Below are 12,562 nucleotides of genomic sequence, written 5' to 3'. Positions count from 1 at the left end.
GATGTATATTACAAGATGGAAAATCCTTATATAAACCAAAGATAAAAGAGTTTGTTAAGGTATTGCATATATTGGACGAGTATGGCAGACCATTCAGATGGAAAGATGCAAATATTAAGGGTTTATCTTTTGTTGAATACTTTTTGCTTTTTGACTGTTACAAATTTATGCCATCAAAATGGAAATCATTCTTTCTATCTCAAAACTTTCATCCCATTGTCGATAAAATTTAATTTCATTGATCCCAGCTTTAACTACTGATGGCATCAATAGAGAAGCAATATGTGTACCAATAAAAAATTTATATATTTTACTCATTTTTAATGAAGGAAAACAATCCATCAATTTCAAATATATATACACAATTAAATTACACCTTTGGTTTTCAACAAGAAGAAGTGAGAGAACTTTTAAAACTACCTTCTGTATTACTATAGACAAGTAGATGCGAGACATCGAGCTCTACGATTCAAGATTTTTAATTATGAAAATACATATTTGATTGCTCGAAACAGACATAAAATGAAATACTAAAAAAATTTGGTTTGCCCTATTGATAGTGGGCCTGGCAGCCACTGTGCAGGGCCAGATCAAAGAGGCGTTATCCCTTTAATTGTTGAACGCCAAACAGGGCTTAATAAGTTGATTCCCATCAAGGTTTGGTTATTCAATACTCACAAAGTAACGGATAAACTTTGTGCATTTTGCAAAATTTCGCCTGAAACTCTTGTGCATCTTTTTTTCCTCTTGCCATGTTGTTAATCAATTCTTTTTTTTCTCTCTTTCACAATTTTGATTTTACTCATTTTGTAAAGTGCTGTGATACAATTATTGTGAAGAGTGCTATGATATAAATACTTATATTGTTTTGTATTGGAATGATGTTGGTATACTCTTTGCTTCACTAGATCCTCCTCATTTCCTCACAGAAAGAAATGTTCTCTCTATAAGCCCCAAATACCTAGAAATGTATTTATTTTGAACTTTTTGCTCTTGTCAGGTAAACAATATATTTACAGATGACAGTGCTATGAAACAAAACCTACTCTCTCCCACTTTTGTAACTTTCTTTTATCATTTGAAACTGTTGAACATACCATAGCACAAAGGAAATGCAAATTAGAAGAGCATGTCTGCAAGTGGGTCACCATTTTGAATATCATAAAGAGGCGATAAAAGAGGGAGGCTGTTCTGTTTTTTTTTTTCTTTTATGGCCAAACGCCTGATTGTTTTTATGTTTTGTTGTAAACAAACGGATGCCTTCTTATGTTATTCAATTTGTATGTAAGACATTTCATATGCCAACATCATAATAATCTTATAATGTGATCCGTTATATCATGGATCTTTGTTATCCTTACTATAGATGAAAATGATGAATAAAACATGAATTACAAAAAAAAGAGAAATTATGAAGTGATGATACAACTAGCATGTTCTTCAATATAACATACTGTAACTTGTTTTCAAAACTGATTTTGATCATGCAAAAAGAAAAAGGTTCTTGCAAGACTGTAGGATATTTGAATTGATATCACATGACTACTGAATACCATGTCATCAATGATGCATAACACATTTCTCATTACAGATACAAACCTAGAGCTCTTATTACTTTTGAATTCATATAATACACATGATATGAAGATGTATGGTGGTTTGTAAACATCACTGCATACAATGATGCATAACTTCTATTAAACCCCACACTCTGAGATACAACGCTTAGCTTTGATGTATTGATACTTTCTTTGTTCATTGGTAGAAGCTATATTTTCAGAAAGCCACCATTATCAACAGGAAACTTGATGCATGGAATATCTTACATCTGGTTCTGAAATGAAAATATTTCTCTACATTACACCATCGTTTCAATCATGACTTAACACACTTATTAATACATAATGGTTTGGGAATGCAGTGGTGCTTGAACTTTCTAAGCAATTAAATGTTTAAATGGTGGAACCATTATCGAAACCTTTGTATGATCTGGAAATTCTAGCACCACTGGGAATGCAAATATTTGTAGAAAACCATCAAAAACAGAGTCATATCAAATAGAAATACACCCACTAGCAGTTATGCTGATGTATTATGTATATGGAAATTAATAGTCAATTTAGACAAACTGCAATTTCAAGAAGTGACAATGTTATTTCTTCTCTATAGGCATGGTCACAAAGCCCGAGCATTGTTGGAGCGGTCGTGGAGCGGAGAGAAAAAAAATCATCACCGCTCGCTACCGTTCACCATTTTCGATTGTTTTTTTTCTTCGATTTTTGTTTTCGATTTTCCCCCCAATTTTGTGAGCAAATTTCGACCCTCTCTCCCTACTGCTCCGCGACCGCTCCAACAACGCTCGGGCGGTGTGACCAGGCCTTTATGAGAGCAAGATGTACCCAATGACCATTAGAGATTTGATTTATAACATGCATAAGTAGGCAAATAATTATTATCATCAATTATAAATTTTGTAAATAATCAATTTACATTATAGCACAAAGAGTAGAAATTGCAAACAAATATTTTTAACAAATATAAGACAGGAATTCATAAGGCACTAATATCAATTTGCCTTACAAAGTGATGACAAAATTATAAAAATACAAGTGGAACACCTCTGGCAGTCTCGCCTGCATTATGTGATTCAATGTAGCAGCAGTGCTGACTTTGAAAACAACTATTGAATAAATATTCACAAAAAACACCATTCATATGATAAGTGACTTTTGAATTTGGGACATGTGGCCTGAAACTCATGCAGGATTTTCAGTGATACACCATTACCCTTATGTCCCAGTTTTATTGAGCTGGGTCCATAAACTTTGAACGTTATGACATTTAAGATTTAATTTTGATGCTGCCGTCGCTGCTTTCCGTCGTCTGAAAGCTGGTGCCTATATTCTAGCTCTGCTATGCAGGTGAGACAATGTAATTATATTTCCATTATTCTAAAACAAAACTTCAATATTTCCAACTAAATTGGATCTTTTCAAGTCATAATAAATATACACAATTTACAAAATATAGCTTAGGTCAATCTTTGGTGGTATACAAATATGAAATAAGATGGTTCATGAACCGTGAGTCTTGTCTGAAAAGCGGCGCCTTTAGTCTCACTCTGCTATGCAGGTGGGTGTTTCATAAAGCTGTTTGTAAGTTAAGAGCGACTTTAAGAACGACTGGTGATCCTTCCATGTGGTAAATATGGTACATACATTAGCAATGGTTAAGTGTGTAAGAAAGGTTCACCAGTCATTCTTAAAGTCGCTCTTATCATACAAACAGCTTTATGAAACGGCCCATTGGTGAGACAAAAAGTGATCACTAGGTCTCTGCCAAACTTAGTACAGGGGAGACAAAAAGAAGAAATGCAATTTTGAGGGACTTGCATCAAGTAATTAATCCAAATCTTCAAAATCACAAGAGGTATTCATCGGATAGATCTGAGTGGTCTTTTCCATCTCAATGACAATATAAGTACCATGAAAGCCATATTATGAAATTTAGGAAATGCAGATGTAGATTACAGACACAGCAATATGCTTTTACAGCTAGAAGCATTAATAACTGGAATGCTTTGCCAGAGGAAGCAGTTTCTGCTACTAGTATAAATGCATTTATATCTGCAATTCAGAAGCACTGGAAACTCTATCCATTGAAATATTTATCATACCAGAGACAACCCAATGTGACGAGAGGCTAATAAGCTTCAAGCTTTAAGTCTCTACATCCAAGTAAAATACGTAAGTAATAGTTTCTTTTGTCTATTTGACTTTGCCACCTTCATTATAATATAAGCACATCATTAATTACCAAGCTCTTTAGATCCTGTAGTCTTTGACACTAGACCACCGTCTCCTTAGTAAATGGCGTAAACTCATTTCAAGGTATAAAACATTCAACCATAATCATGACATGCCAGAGTTATTTCTAAATATCTTCAAAGTTATACAGCTCTCTTTAGACCTGATATAGATATCTCTATCACACACTCTAGAAGAAACACAGATTATTAACTGTTGCTTTCAGGTTCCTAATTCCAAAGAATCAAACCAAGATTGAGTCTTCACAGTAATACTACCTTCTTTAGACTTGGCAATGATCTTTGCATCAACACCACCACCATTTAGCTCACCTGTATTAACAAGAGAAAAAGAAATATTCCATTGCAATTCTGATGAAAAACAACTTATCTTACTTTGACTCTACAGTAATTAATTTAACACGGTCAAAGAATAATTTGTTTTTTATCCTTTACAACTTGTTTACCTCTTTGTACATCAATCTCATGGTTGAAAATCCAATTCTGGTTTATCAGAGTACATTCAGTTATTCACTGGTTGATTTCATTAAAAACACTGGACTGATTTGTAAAATGCAACTGAACAATTCTCTCCAACTATCTTATATGCCCTCTAAGTTAATCATATCTAGGACAGTGATACAGCATTCAGCTAATATGATACTTTGTCCACCCGGGTTTGTATATTGTAACAAGTTTTGATGAATATTAGTGTCTGATCTTAATAAACAACACTTGAAAATGAAATAATCAGTATTTTACAAAATCTTCCTATATCATATTGAATATATTTGTATTTTCGATTCAGTCACTACTTTGCTTGTCCAGACATGGTAAAGCAAAGCTCTGTATAATTTGTTAATGCTCAGACAGGATGTTACTACAAATGATACTAATAATAAAGTACTATGGGTGGAAAATTTCAAAAAGTTTGTTCAAAGTTTCAAGCACAAACTCCTGATATATTTTATGCTAACCTCTCTAAGAATACGATTGGTTTCTCTCTTTATTTCTTTTTTTCAGCCAGTTGGCAAATTTTCATCTCCTCATATACAAATGACTTTGTAGTTCAAACAGTCTCCTTATTAATGACTTCAAGACATTAATGAAATATCCATCTGAAACATCAGAACATACCCCTGATGATAGAGAATGCAGCTCCTGAATTATGCAACATTCTACTCTAATCATGATGTAATTAGTCACAGTAACAGTATTTGAGAGGAATTTCTTGTGCAGTATGAATTGATTTCTTTCTTAAAAGTAAATAACTTGGACAAACATGTGGGAGCAATATATTTCATACATTTGAACATTAAAATAAATCCAAAAATGCGAACTTGATCTTCAAATCTTTTCCAGTCTAAAAAACCAAATAAATTTTCAGAAGGGGTCAAGAAATGGACATTTTAAATTATTCTTGCGGCTCTTTTCTGTAACTTATTCAACATTTTGGTAACTTCTTTAAATTTATTCTCCAGACAATACAACAATAATCTAGAATTGGCAAAACCATAGCATTATATAAAGTGAGTAAAATATTTTCATTGACACAAGCTTTTAACCTTCGTAGAAAACAAGGACTTTACAAGGGTAAGATGAAAACATGTCACTGTGATCTTGACCTTTTGACCTCAAAATCAATAGGCTTCCTGGGATCCATGCTAGTATCATACAAATCATATGAGCCTTCATGTAGGTTAAGATAAACTGAAGTTATCGCGCTTACAAGGAAAAGTCAATGGACGGGCGGACAGACAGATGGACACCGAGCATGATACCATAATACCGCCTTTAGCTAAAGCTGACAACAAATGGTATGAGACCTGTCAGTAGAATTCTTACCTATCACCTGCTGATGATCAGATGGTTGGGTAGTAAGAAATACTAGAGCACTATCTATATCAACCTGATGTCCACTTAGATCAATGTGTGATACACACTCCTCGGGTAACTTTATCTCTATGTCTCCTACAGTCCATACAGGAAATTATCAAATGGAGGTATATAAAAAGATTATTAGTTGAGGTTATATATTGATATAACATATTTTAACTATGCAATATACTTGTATTATGAATGCATACCAAGCCAAAAATTAGTCATATAAACTGCAGACCAGCAACATCCCAATATACTTGTATTATGAATGCATACAAGCCAAAAATTAGCAATATAAACTGCAGACCAGTAACATCTCATAATAACATAATTCATGAGAACTCTATTAGGTTCATATCTTTTAAACTGAATACAGTCCGACCTCTCTTATCCGGACACGTTGGGACCAGCACCTATCCGGATAAGGGATTTATCCGGATCTGGGAGACCCAATATTAAATACACGCAGCTGCCTCCCCAGCTCCGCGGTAGTATAGCTGCACGTAATCTATTTAGTGGGCATACACAGACAGTATTCACTGCAGTGTCAGTGCAAATTATAGGCGGTATTTTTACAGAAATAAAATTGATTGGTGGCAAAAACTGTTGGATAATTTACCTGCTCAAATAATTGAGATATAAATCGAGCATACCTCAAAAGAAAGAGAATGAATGACTCGATGAAACTAAGTTTTACAATTAGATCATCGAGGCGGCCATCGCAGCTTTGCAATGTCAGCCATTGTTATGTGTGTGTATTTGAGTTTTGTCAGACGTGTATCAATCAGATATGATTATTTATGTCTGGGACTGACCTTTAACGTCACCATCTGAAAGACGTGACCAGGGCTCGAACCTCGAACCTCTGCATCAATTTGTAACTTCCCCACAGCTTGGATTACAGGCGCACGCCACAACGCCCAGTTATACTGACTGTAGGCTTAAACATGATAGATGGCGCTGTCCGTATTGCTAGCGAGACATGTGTTGCTTTTTCCGGAAAACAAAAAGAGAATGTGATGAAATGTTTTCACTGCGCCCCATTTCCTGGAAAATTATCATGCCTACGTTTTTTTGGTGATTCGGGTGAGATATTTTCATGAAAAATAATGTTGTTTTAGGTAGACTATATTGGAAAATATATGTAATCAAAGGGAGTTTGCGTATAGGATTGAGTTTAGATTGCAATCTCATTTACTCACGTACTAGACTGAATTGAAAAAAAAATCTTGGCAAGTGTGCGTCCGGATAATGGAGAGATCCGGACAAGGGGAGGCCGGATCAGAGAGGACGGACTGTAATGGTTTTAAATTAACTTGATACAAGTAGTACTTTCTATCTTTTTGATAGAAATTCCTGGTTAGCCAAGCACAAGAAAATGTAAATAAAAATGATTCATATGTATGGTTTATATGAAAGGTCTCAAATTCAACTGTACATTTAAAGGATGTAGAGATTAACAACACTGTAAAAATGACATGATTTTAGTAATAAAAGAATTTACCTTTATCAGTCTCAATATTGATATCATCATGGCAGGATAGATAGCCTTTAAATGTAGCTTGACCTGGAAGACTAACTGACATGGAACCTTGTACACAACCTGACAGATTGGAAACAACAGTAGTAGTCATAACGATATAAGAAGTAGTAGTGTAGTAGTAGTAGCAGTAGGAGTAGTAGCAGTAGGAGTAGTAGAAGTAGCAGTAGTAATAGTAGCAGTAATAGAAATAATAGTAGCAGCAGCAGTAATAGTGGTAGTAGTAGTAGTAGTAGTAGTAGAAGTAGTAGTAGTAGTAGTAGTAGTAGTAGTAGTAGTAGTAGCAGTAGTAGTAACAGCAGCAGTAGTAGTAGTAGTAGTAGCAGTACTAATAGTAGCAGTGATAGAAGAAAAATAGCAGTAGCAATAATGGTAGTAGTAGTATAGTAGTAGTAGTAATAGTAGCAGCAGTAATAATAGTAGTAATAGTAGCAGTAGTAACAGTAGTAATCGTAGTAGTAACAGTAGTAGTAGTGATAGCAGTAATATAAGTAATAATAGTATAGGCAGAAGTAGTAGCAGCAGCAGTAGTAGTAGAAGTAGTAGTAGCAGTAGCACTAGTAGTAGTAGTAGTAGTAGTAGTAGTAGTAGCAGTAATAGAAAAGGTAATAGTAGTAGCAGTAGTGGTAGCAGTATAAGTAGTAGAAGAAGAAGTAGTTGTAGTAGTAGAAGTAGTAGTAGTAGTAGTAGTAGTAGTAGTAGTAGTAGTAGTAGTAGTAGTAGTAGTAGTAGTAGTAGTAGTAGTAGTAGTAATAGCAGAAGTAGTAGTAGTAGTAGTAGTAGTAGTAGTAGTAGTAGTAGTAGTAGTAGTAGTAGTAGTAGTAGTAGTAGTAATAATAGCAGTAGTAGTAGTAGTAGTAGTAGTAGTAGTAGTAGTAGTAGTAGTAGTAGTAGTAGTAGTAGTAATAGTAGTAGTAGTAGTCCTAGTAGGAGGAGTAGTAGAAAGTACAAGACATTATGTTTTCGTTCTTCATTAATCATCTGTTCTGTACAAATTTTGCTTCCAAAATACACAACTGTACATAAAAAAAATAACTCTCTGAAAAATACTCATTTACAACTAGCTGCATATTTATCAAAAAAAATAAAGATTGTTTTTCAAAGTAAAAAAAACCTCCAAGTGATTAAAAAAAATGTATACATACCAGTAAAAACATCTCCTCCTGTGGTTATCTTGCAGTCAGTATGCATATTACTTATATGAACTGATCCTGTATGACTGCACACCTGAGATTTCCTAGTGTAAATATCTTTGATGTGAACATCTCCTGACTCGGTGGAGAATTCAAAGTCAAGGCCCTGGATCCTATCAGCATTCACTGTCTAAAATCAGAAGATGATTGGAAATGCATTCAGATGAACTGGTATATACAGGAATTCAGTATAACATATAGAACCATCTTGCATTTTCCATGAAAGTGTTTCAACAAATTCATGACTCTAGAAGGGAAAAAAATTGTGTGGACTTGGATCTTGACCTTAAAACAACAACAAAAATCAGAATCCATGTCAGGATTGGAGTTGTAAAATACATCTAGTATGTACGTGTATGTCCTAAGGTGGACTTCAAACATCTTTCTTCTTTTCCTCATTAAAAATACCCAACAAACAAAAGTATACACACCTACGAATGCTTTCCTAAATTAATTCTTTATTTTTGTTCAATGTTTGACAACGTGACAAGTTATCTTTAGAATTGGAATTATTATGTCCATCTCTCATTTTTTTTTTAAAGAAAATTAAATCTTAACACAATTAGTCTAGAATACAATTTATGGTTTGAATAACAATACAAGCAACAATAGTAGGTGTAACTTACCCCATTATTTCTAGTTTTAATCACTCCACTTCCCTGCAATGCTTTTAGGCAGCTGATATTTCCCCTTGTTGATTCGACATTAACATGGGCAGACTGTAAAAAGGTGAATGTATAGCAGAAAAAAAAACTCTATTCTGATAAAAGAAAAATTTGGTCTAAATAAAGAAGAGATTATAAGATAGGAATTTAACTGATATAAATTGTAAACTGAACCAATAATTTTCATCAATAGTAATGACTGAAACTATAATAAGTTCATTATTGAAATAAGACAGAATGATAATGGTTTTCATTACTGGAATTAAAATTACATTATACTTTTACTAGATAAGGAAAATGTAACAGGAGGGTGAGCCTCAAGTGATGTCTTATTCCCACGCATTTATTTTTCAAAGAGGCGGGGTTAGCCGAAAGTGAAGAAGGGGGAGTAAGTTGACCATGAAAAAAAAATAATAATCAGATGGTAGTTTTAATGTTTTTATTGTTTTTCCAGGCCCTGCTATCTTAAGATAAGGACAAAAATCAAATTCTCAATCAGATTTCATCTGATAATCAGAAAAGTATAGCCTTCCAGGACCTAATCCTAAATGAAATTTAGATTTAGTTTTGTTTCTGATGACTAATCTGATTAATTTTTTTTTCATACTTTTCTTCATACAAGTTTCATTTCTATTTGTATGCCAAAAAAAAAAAAACATCACAAGACAAGTCTTTTTGACAGTGATCATAAAGAATATACAAAAATCTAAGATATATTTTCAATTTTCCATTACCTTCATACTCTTTAGCGTGATGTCTCCCTTGTTTGTATTTATGTAACACATTTCATTTTCCAGGTTTTCAACAGAAATATGGCCTTCATCTTTAGTTGACACATCTACATCTATGGTATAGATTGTGGTGAAGAAAAAGAATTTTCTTTCATCATATCAATTTGTATCATACATCAAAATATTAAGAATCATCTCACACATGAATTTAAATAGTTCGAGCATTATTTAATACATTTTGTAAATGTAATTGTGAAAAAAAATGATAAATTATTTTGTAGTATTTCCAAAAATTGTAAATTAATTTCTAACCTATGTGCCTATTAGGAAATTTGATTCACCAATCATTAATCAGTCGACACAAATTGGTCGATGGCAGTTAATCTGGCAAATATTGCAATATGTCAATATACTTAAACAAGTAAATTGTACAAAAATCAAGGATAGGCCTACTGTAAAAACAAATAAAAAATAGAAGAGAGAAAAAAAGGGGGGGGTTTCACAACAAAAAGTTCATTTTGGTTGCCTTTTTACACATCTTCCAGAATACCTGGGGGTGCTCACTACAAGCACCCAAGGAAAGTTTTGGAGATGCTCCAGTGCCCTTGCTATATACCCAGGGCCATGGTTTGTGACTTATATCGTTGGGAACGAACAGTGAATGGATGAGTAAATTTTAAAAAATTGAACAGCAAATGCTGTTTTTACTTTTGATGTATTTTACAGATTTAGTAAGATCCTTATAGAAAGCATTTATTATATTTTTTTTCAGTTTTCATTTTTTTTTTTTGGGGGGGAATGCCCCCTTCCCCTGGTGCTGCCAGCTACATGTATATTTGTCCAATTCAAAACTCTTGCTTTGAAATAAGTTACATGATGTAGGATGAGGGGTCGGGTGTCCGGACACTTTATATTTTTGAAGCCTTCTTTTTTGTCTTTGGATTACACTAAAAATATGAATTCAATAGTTGCAATCATCTTCTATTTTGTCCTCTATAATATTTTCTAACATTTTGTACTAAAAATTGATGTAACTTTGCTTGTAATTTTTCCAAATGACTTTCTAAAATTGATCGTCCGGACACACAACTGGGTATATATGATTTATTGTCAACTTCTAAGAAACAAAATGCAAAGTGCAAAGAAAAGAATTGACGGAATTACTATACCATAACACGTTGGTACTTCAATAACTAAAGCCAGGGGTGGCAGCATGCCTGAGCAACCATCATGAGAAATTGTAATTCCTTGTTCTTCATTTGACAAGCAAAAAATATTTGAAATGGTTTCTGCAAAAGAAGAAGGATCCAATGCAGCATCAGACTCGTCAGAGGAAACAGAAGAAGCTAATAAATGAACAAATACTCTGTCTCCTGCTGGATAGTCATGAGGATTAGTTGGCACAATACGAGTGGGAAATGGAAAATCTTTAACCAAAAGCATTCCGAAAGGCGTTTCGAGTTCAAATGGCCATGACTTTAGTCTCACGACGTCGCTTCCTTCTTCACCACTAGCACGCGCACCAGTACAATGAAAGCTACGGAAATTGACCCACGTTGCCACCGAAACTCCAGGCATAGAAGTTCTTCGCTTGGCGACAATTGGCTGATCTTCTACAGGAGACCTACCTACAACTTTACCAATGTTCTGCCTTTGGTTATTGAAATTTCTTGTTGAAGTCTTGATACTCTCCATGAAAGAATATTTAACTTGTTTCAATCCTGAAAGAAATGCCATTTTGACAGGACGATTTTTTAACGTTAGAATAGATTTTCCTGGTTGACAGACAGGCCGCGAAAGCCAAGGATCGATGTTTACATAAATAATAATGTATTAGTCTAGGTTATGTACACTTGTTATTATTTTTTAGACTAGAGTGACATAAGTTTATTCAAACCAATCAGCTACATACAAATACATATTGTGGATACACCAGCTTACACCATCAGTGCAAATTTTGCTGAAAATAACAGCATTTTACAATTTTTTATGAATATTTTGTGAGATTTATAGCTCCTTTTGGGATATCGAAAAAGTCGCCATGATGATATGACAAAATATATTTTTTTTCCTTTTTGTAATTTTCAATGGATAAACATCAGAAAAGATGTAAAATGTATTATGTTAGCAATATTTAGGCTATGTCTTTCGTGTTAAATTTCTAATATCACACATGTTTAATTGAATTGGCAAATTTCAATATTTTACTAAAATATAGGTTTTGTCCGGCGGAGCCGTGATTTTTTATAATCATGATTTAATTAATCTAAAATGGCTATCATTATATGGTTCATATATCACAATAAAACAGCAGTGGCTAAGGGAAAGTACATGCTGGTGAGATTTATAGAAAAAGCACCAAAAGCCATGGACAATTTATCTTCTTGATCATTGAACAGAACTCTTCATAAATTGTATAAAACATAGCTAAAATATCTATGATAAAACAAGCATACAAACAAAACAAAAATGATACATATACTTTTACAATGACTAACTAGAAAGTAAACAAAAGATTGGTTTAAGACATTTTGTAAGCTCGTGGCTTTCGACTAGCATATACTGGGCACGCTTGGACTGAATCTTATGCTCTGTAGTAATCTATTCCAGTTTGATACAATTAAGCTATCACAAATGAATACTAATGCAGTTTTTGTTCTTGCAAACCGTTGATTATTTCTCTGACGTGTTGAATCCTAGCTGGAGTTAACAACAAACATCTGATATTAAAATGAAAAAAAAAACAC

At 33.6% G+C, this 12,562-nt stretch overlaps 1 protein-coding gene across 1 annotated transcript; it reads right to left on the bottom strand.

Annotated features, from left to right (window-relative positions):
* Positions 1-778: 778 nt before the first annotated feature.
* On the bottom strand, positions 779-11,658 carry LOC121410134 (protein FAM185A-like). The gene is made up of 7 exons (XM_041602020.1): positions 10,985-11,658; positions 9,819-9,928; positions 9,046-9,138; positions 8,372-8,549; positions 7,191-7,289; positions 5,651-5,776; positions 779-4,138 (listed from the first exon to the last, which is right to left on the bottom strand). The coding sequence occupies exons 1-7, from the start codon at positions 11,550-11,552 to the stop codon at positions 4,029-4,031; spliced, it is 1,284 nt and encodes a 427-aa protein (XP_041457954.1). The 5' UTR covers positions 11,553-11,658; the 3' UTR covers positions 779-4,028.
* Positions 11,659-12,562: the final 904 nt, after the last annotated feature.

The sequence above is a fragment of the Lytechinus variegatus genome, chromosome 3, assembly GCF_018143015.1.
Source record: "Lytechinus variegatus isolate NC3 chromosome 3, Lvar_3.0, whole genome shotgun sequence".
Lineage (NCBI taxonomy): Eukaryota > Metazoa > Echinodermata > Echinoidea > Temnopleuroida > Toxopneustidae > Lytechinus > Lytechinus variegatus.
Note: the sequence above shows the minus strand (reverse complement) of the source record. Positions and strands in the feature narration are given on the sequence as shown.

What these genes read in the sequence shown, in the direction of transcription:
- LOC121410134 (XM_041602020.1), bottom strand. Translation starts at nt 11,552, where the DNA reads ATGGCATTTCTTTCAGGATTGAAACAAGTTAAATATTCTTTCATGGAG. An exon ending in TCACGCTAAAGAGTATGAAG is followed by an intron (nt 9,139 to 9,818) that starts GTAATGGAAAAT and finishes ACCTTTTTACAG; the next exon opens with TCTGCCCATGTTAATGTCGA. An exon ending in CAATATTGAGACTGATAAAG is followed by an intron (nt 5,777 to 7,190) that starts GTAAATTCTTTT and finishes TATGGACTGTAG; the next exon opens with GAGACATAGAGATAAAGTTA.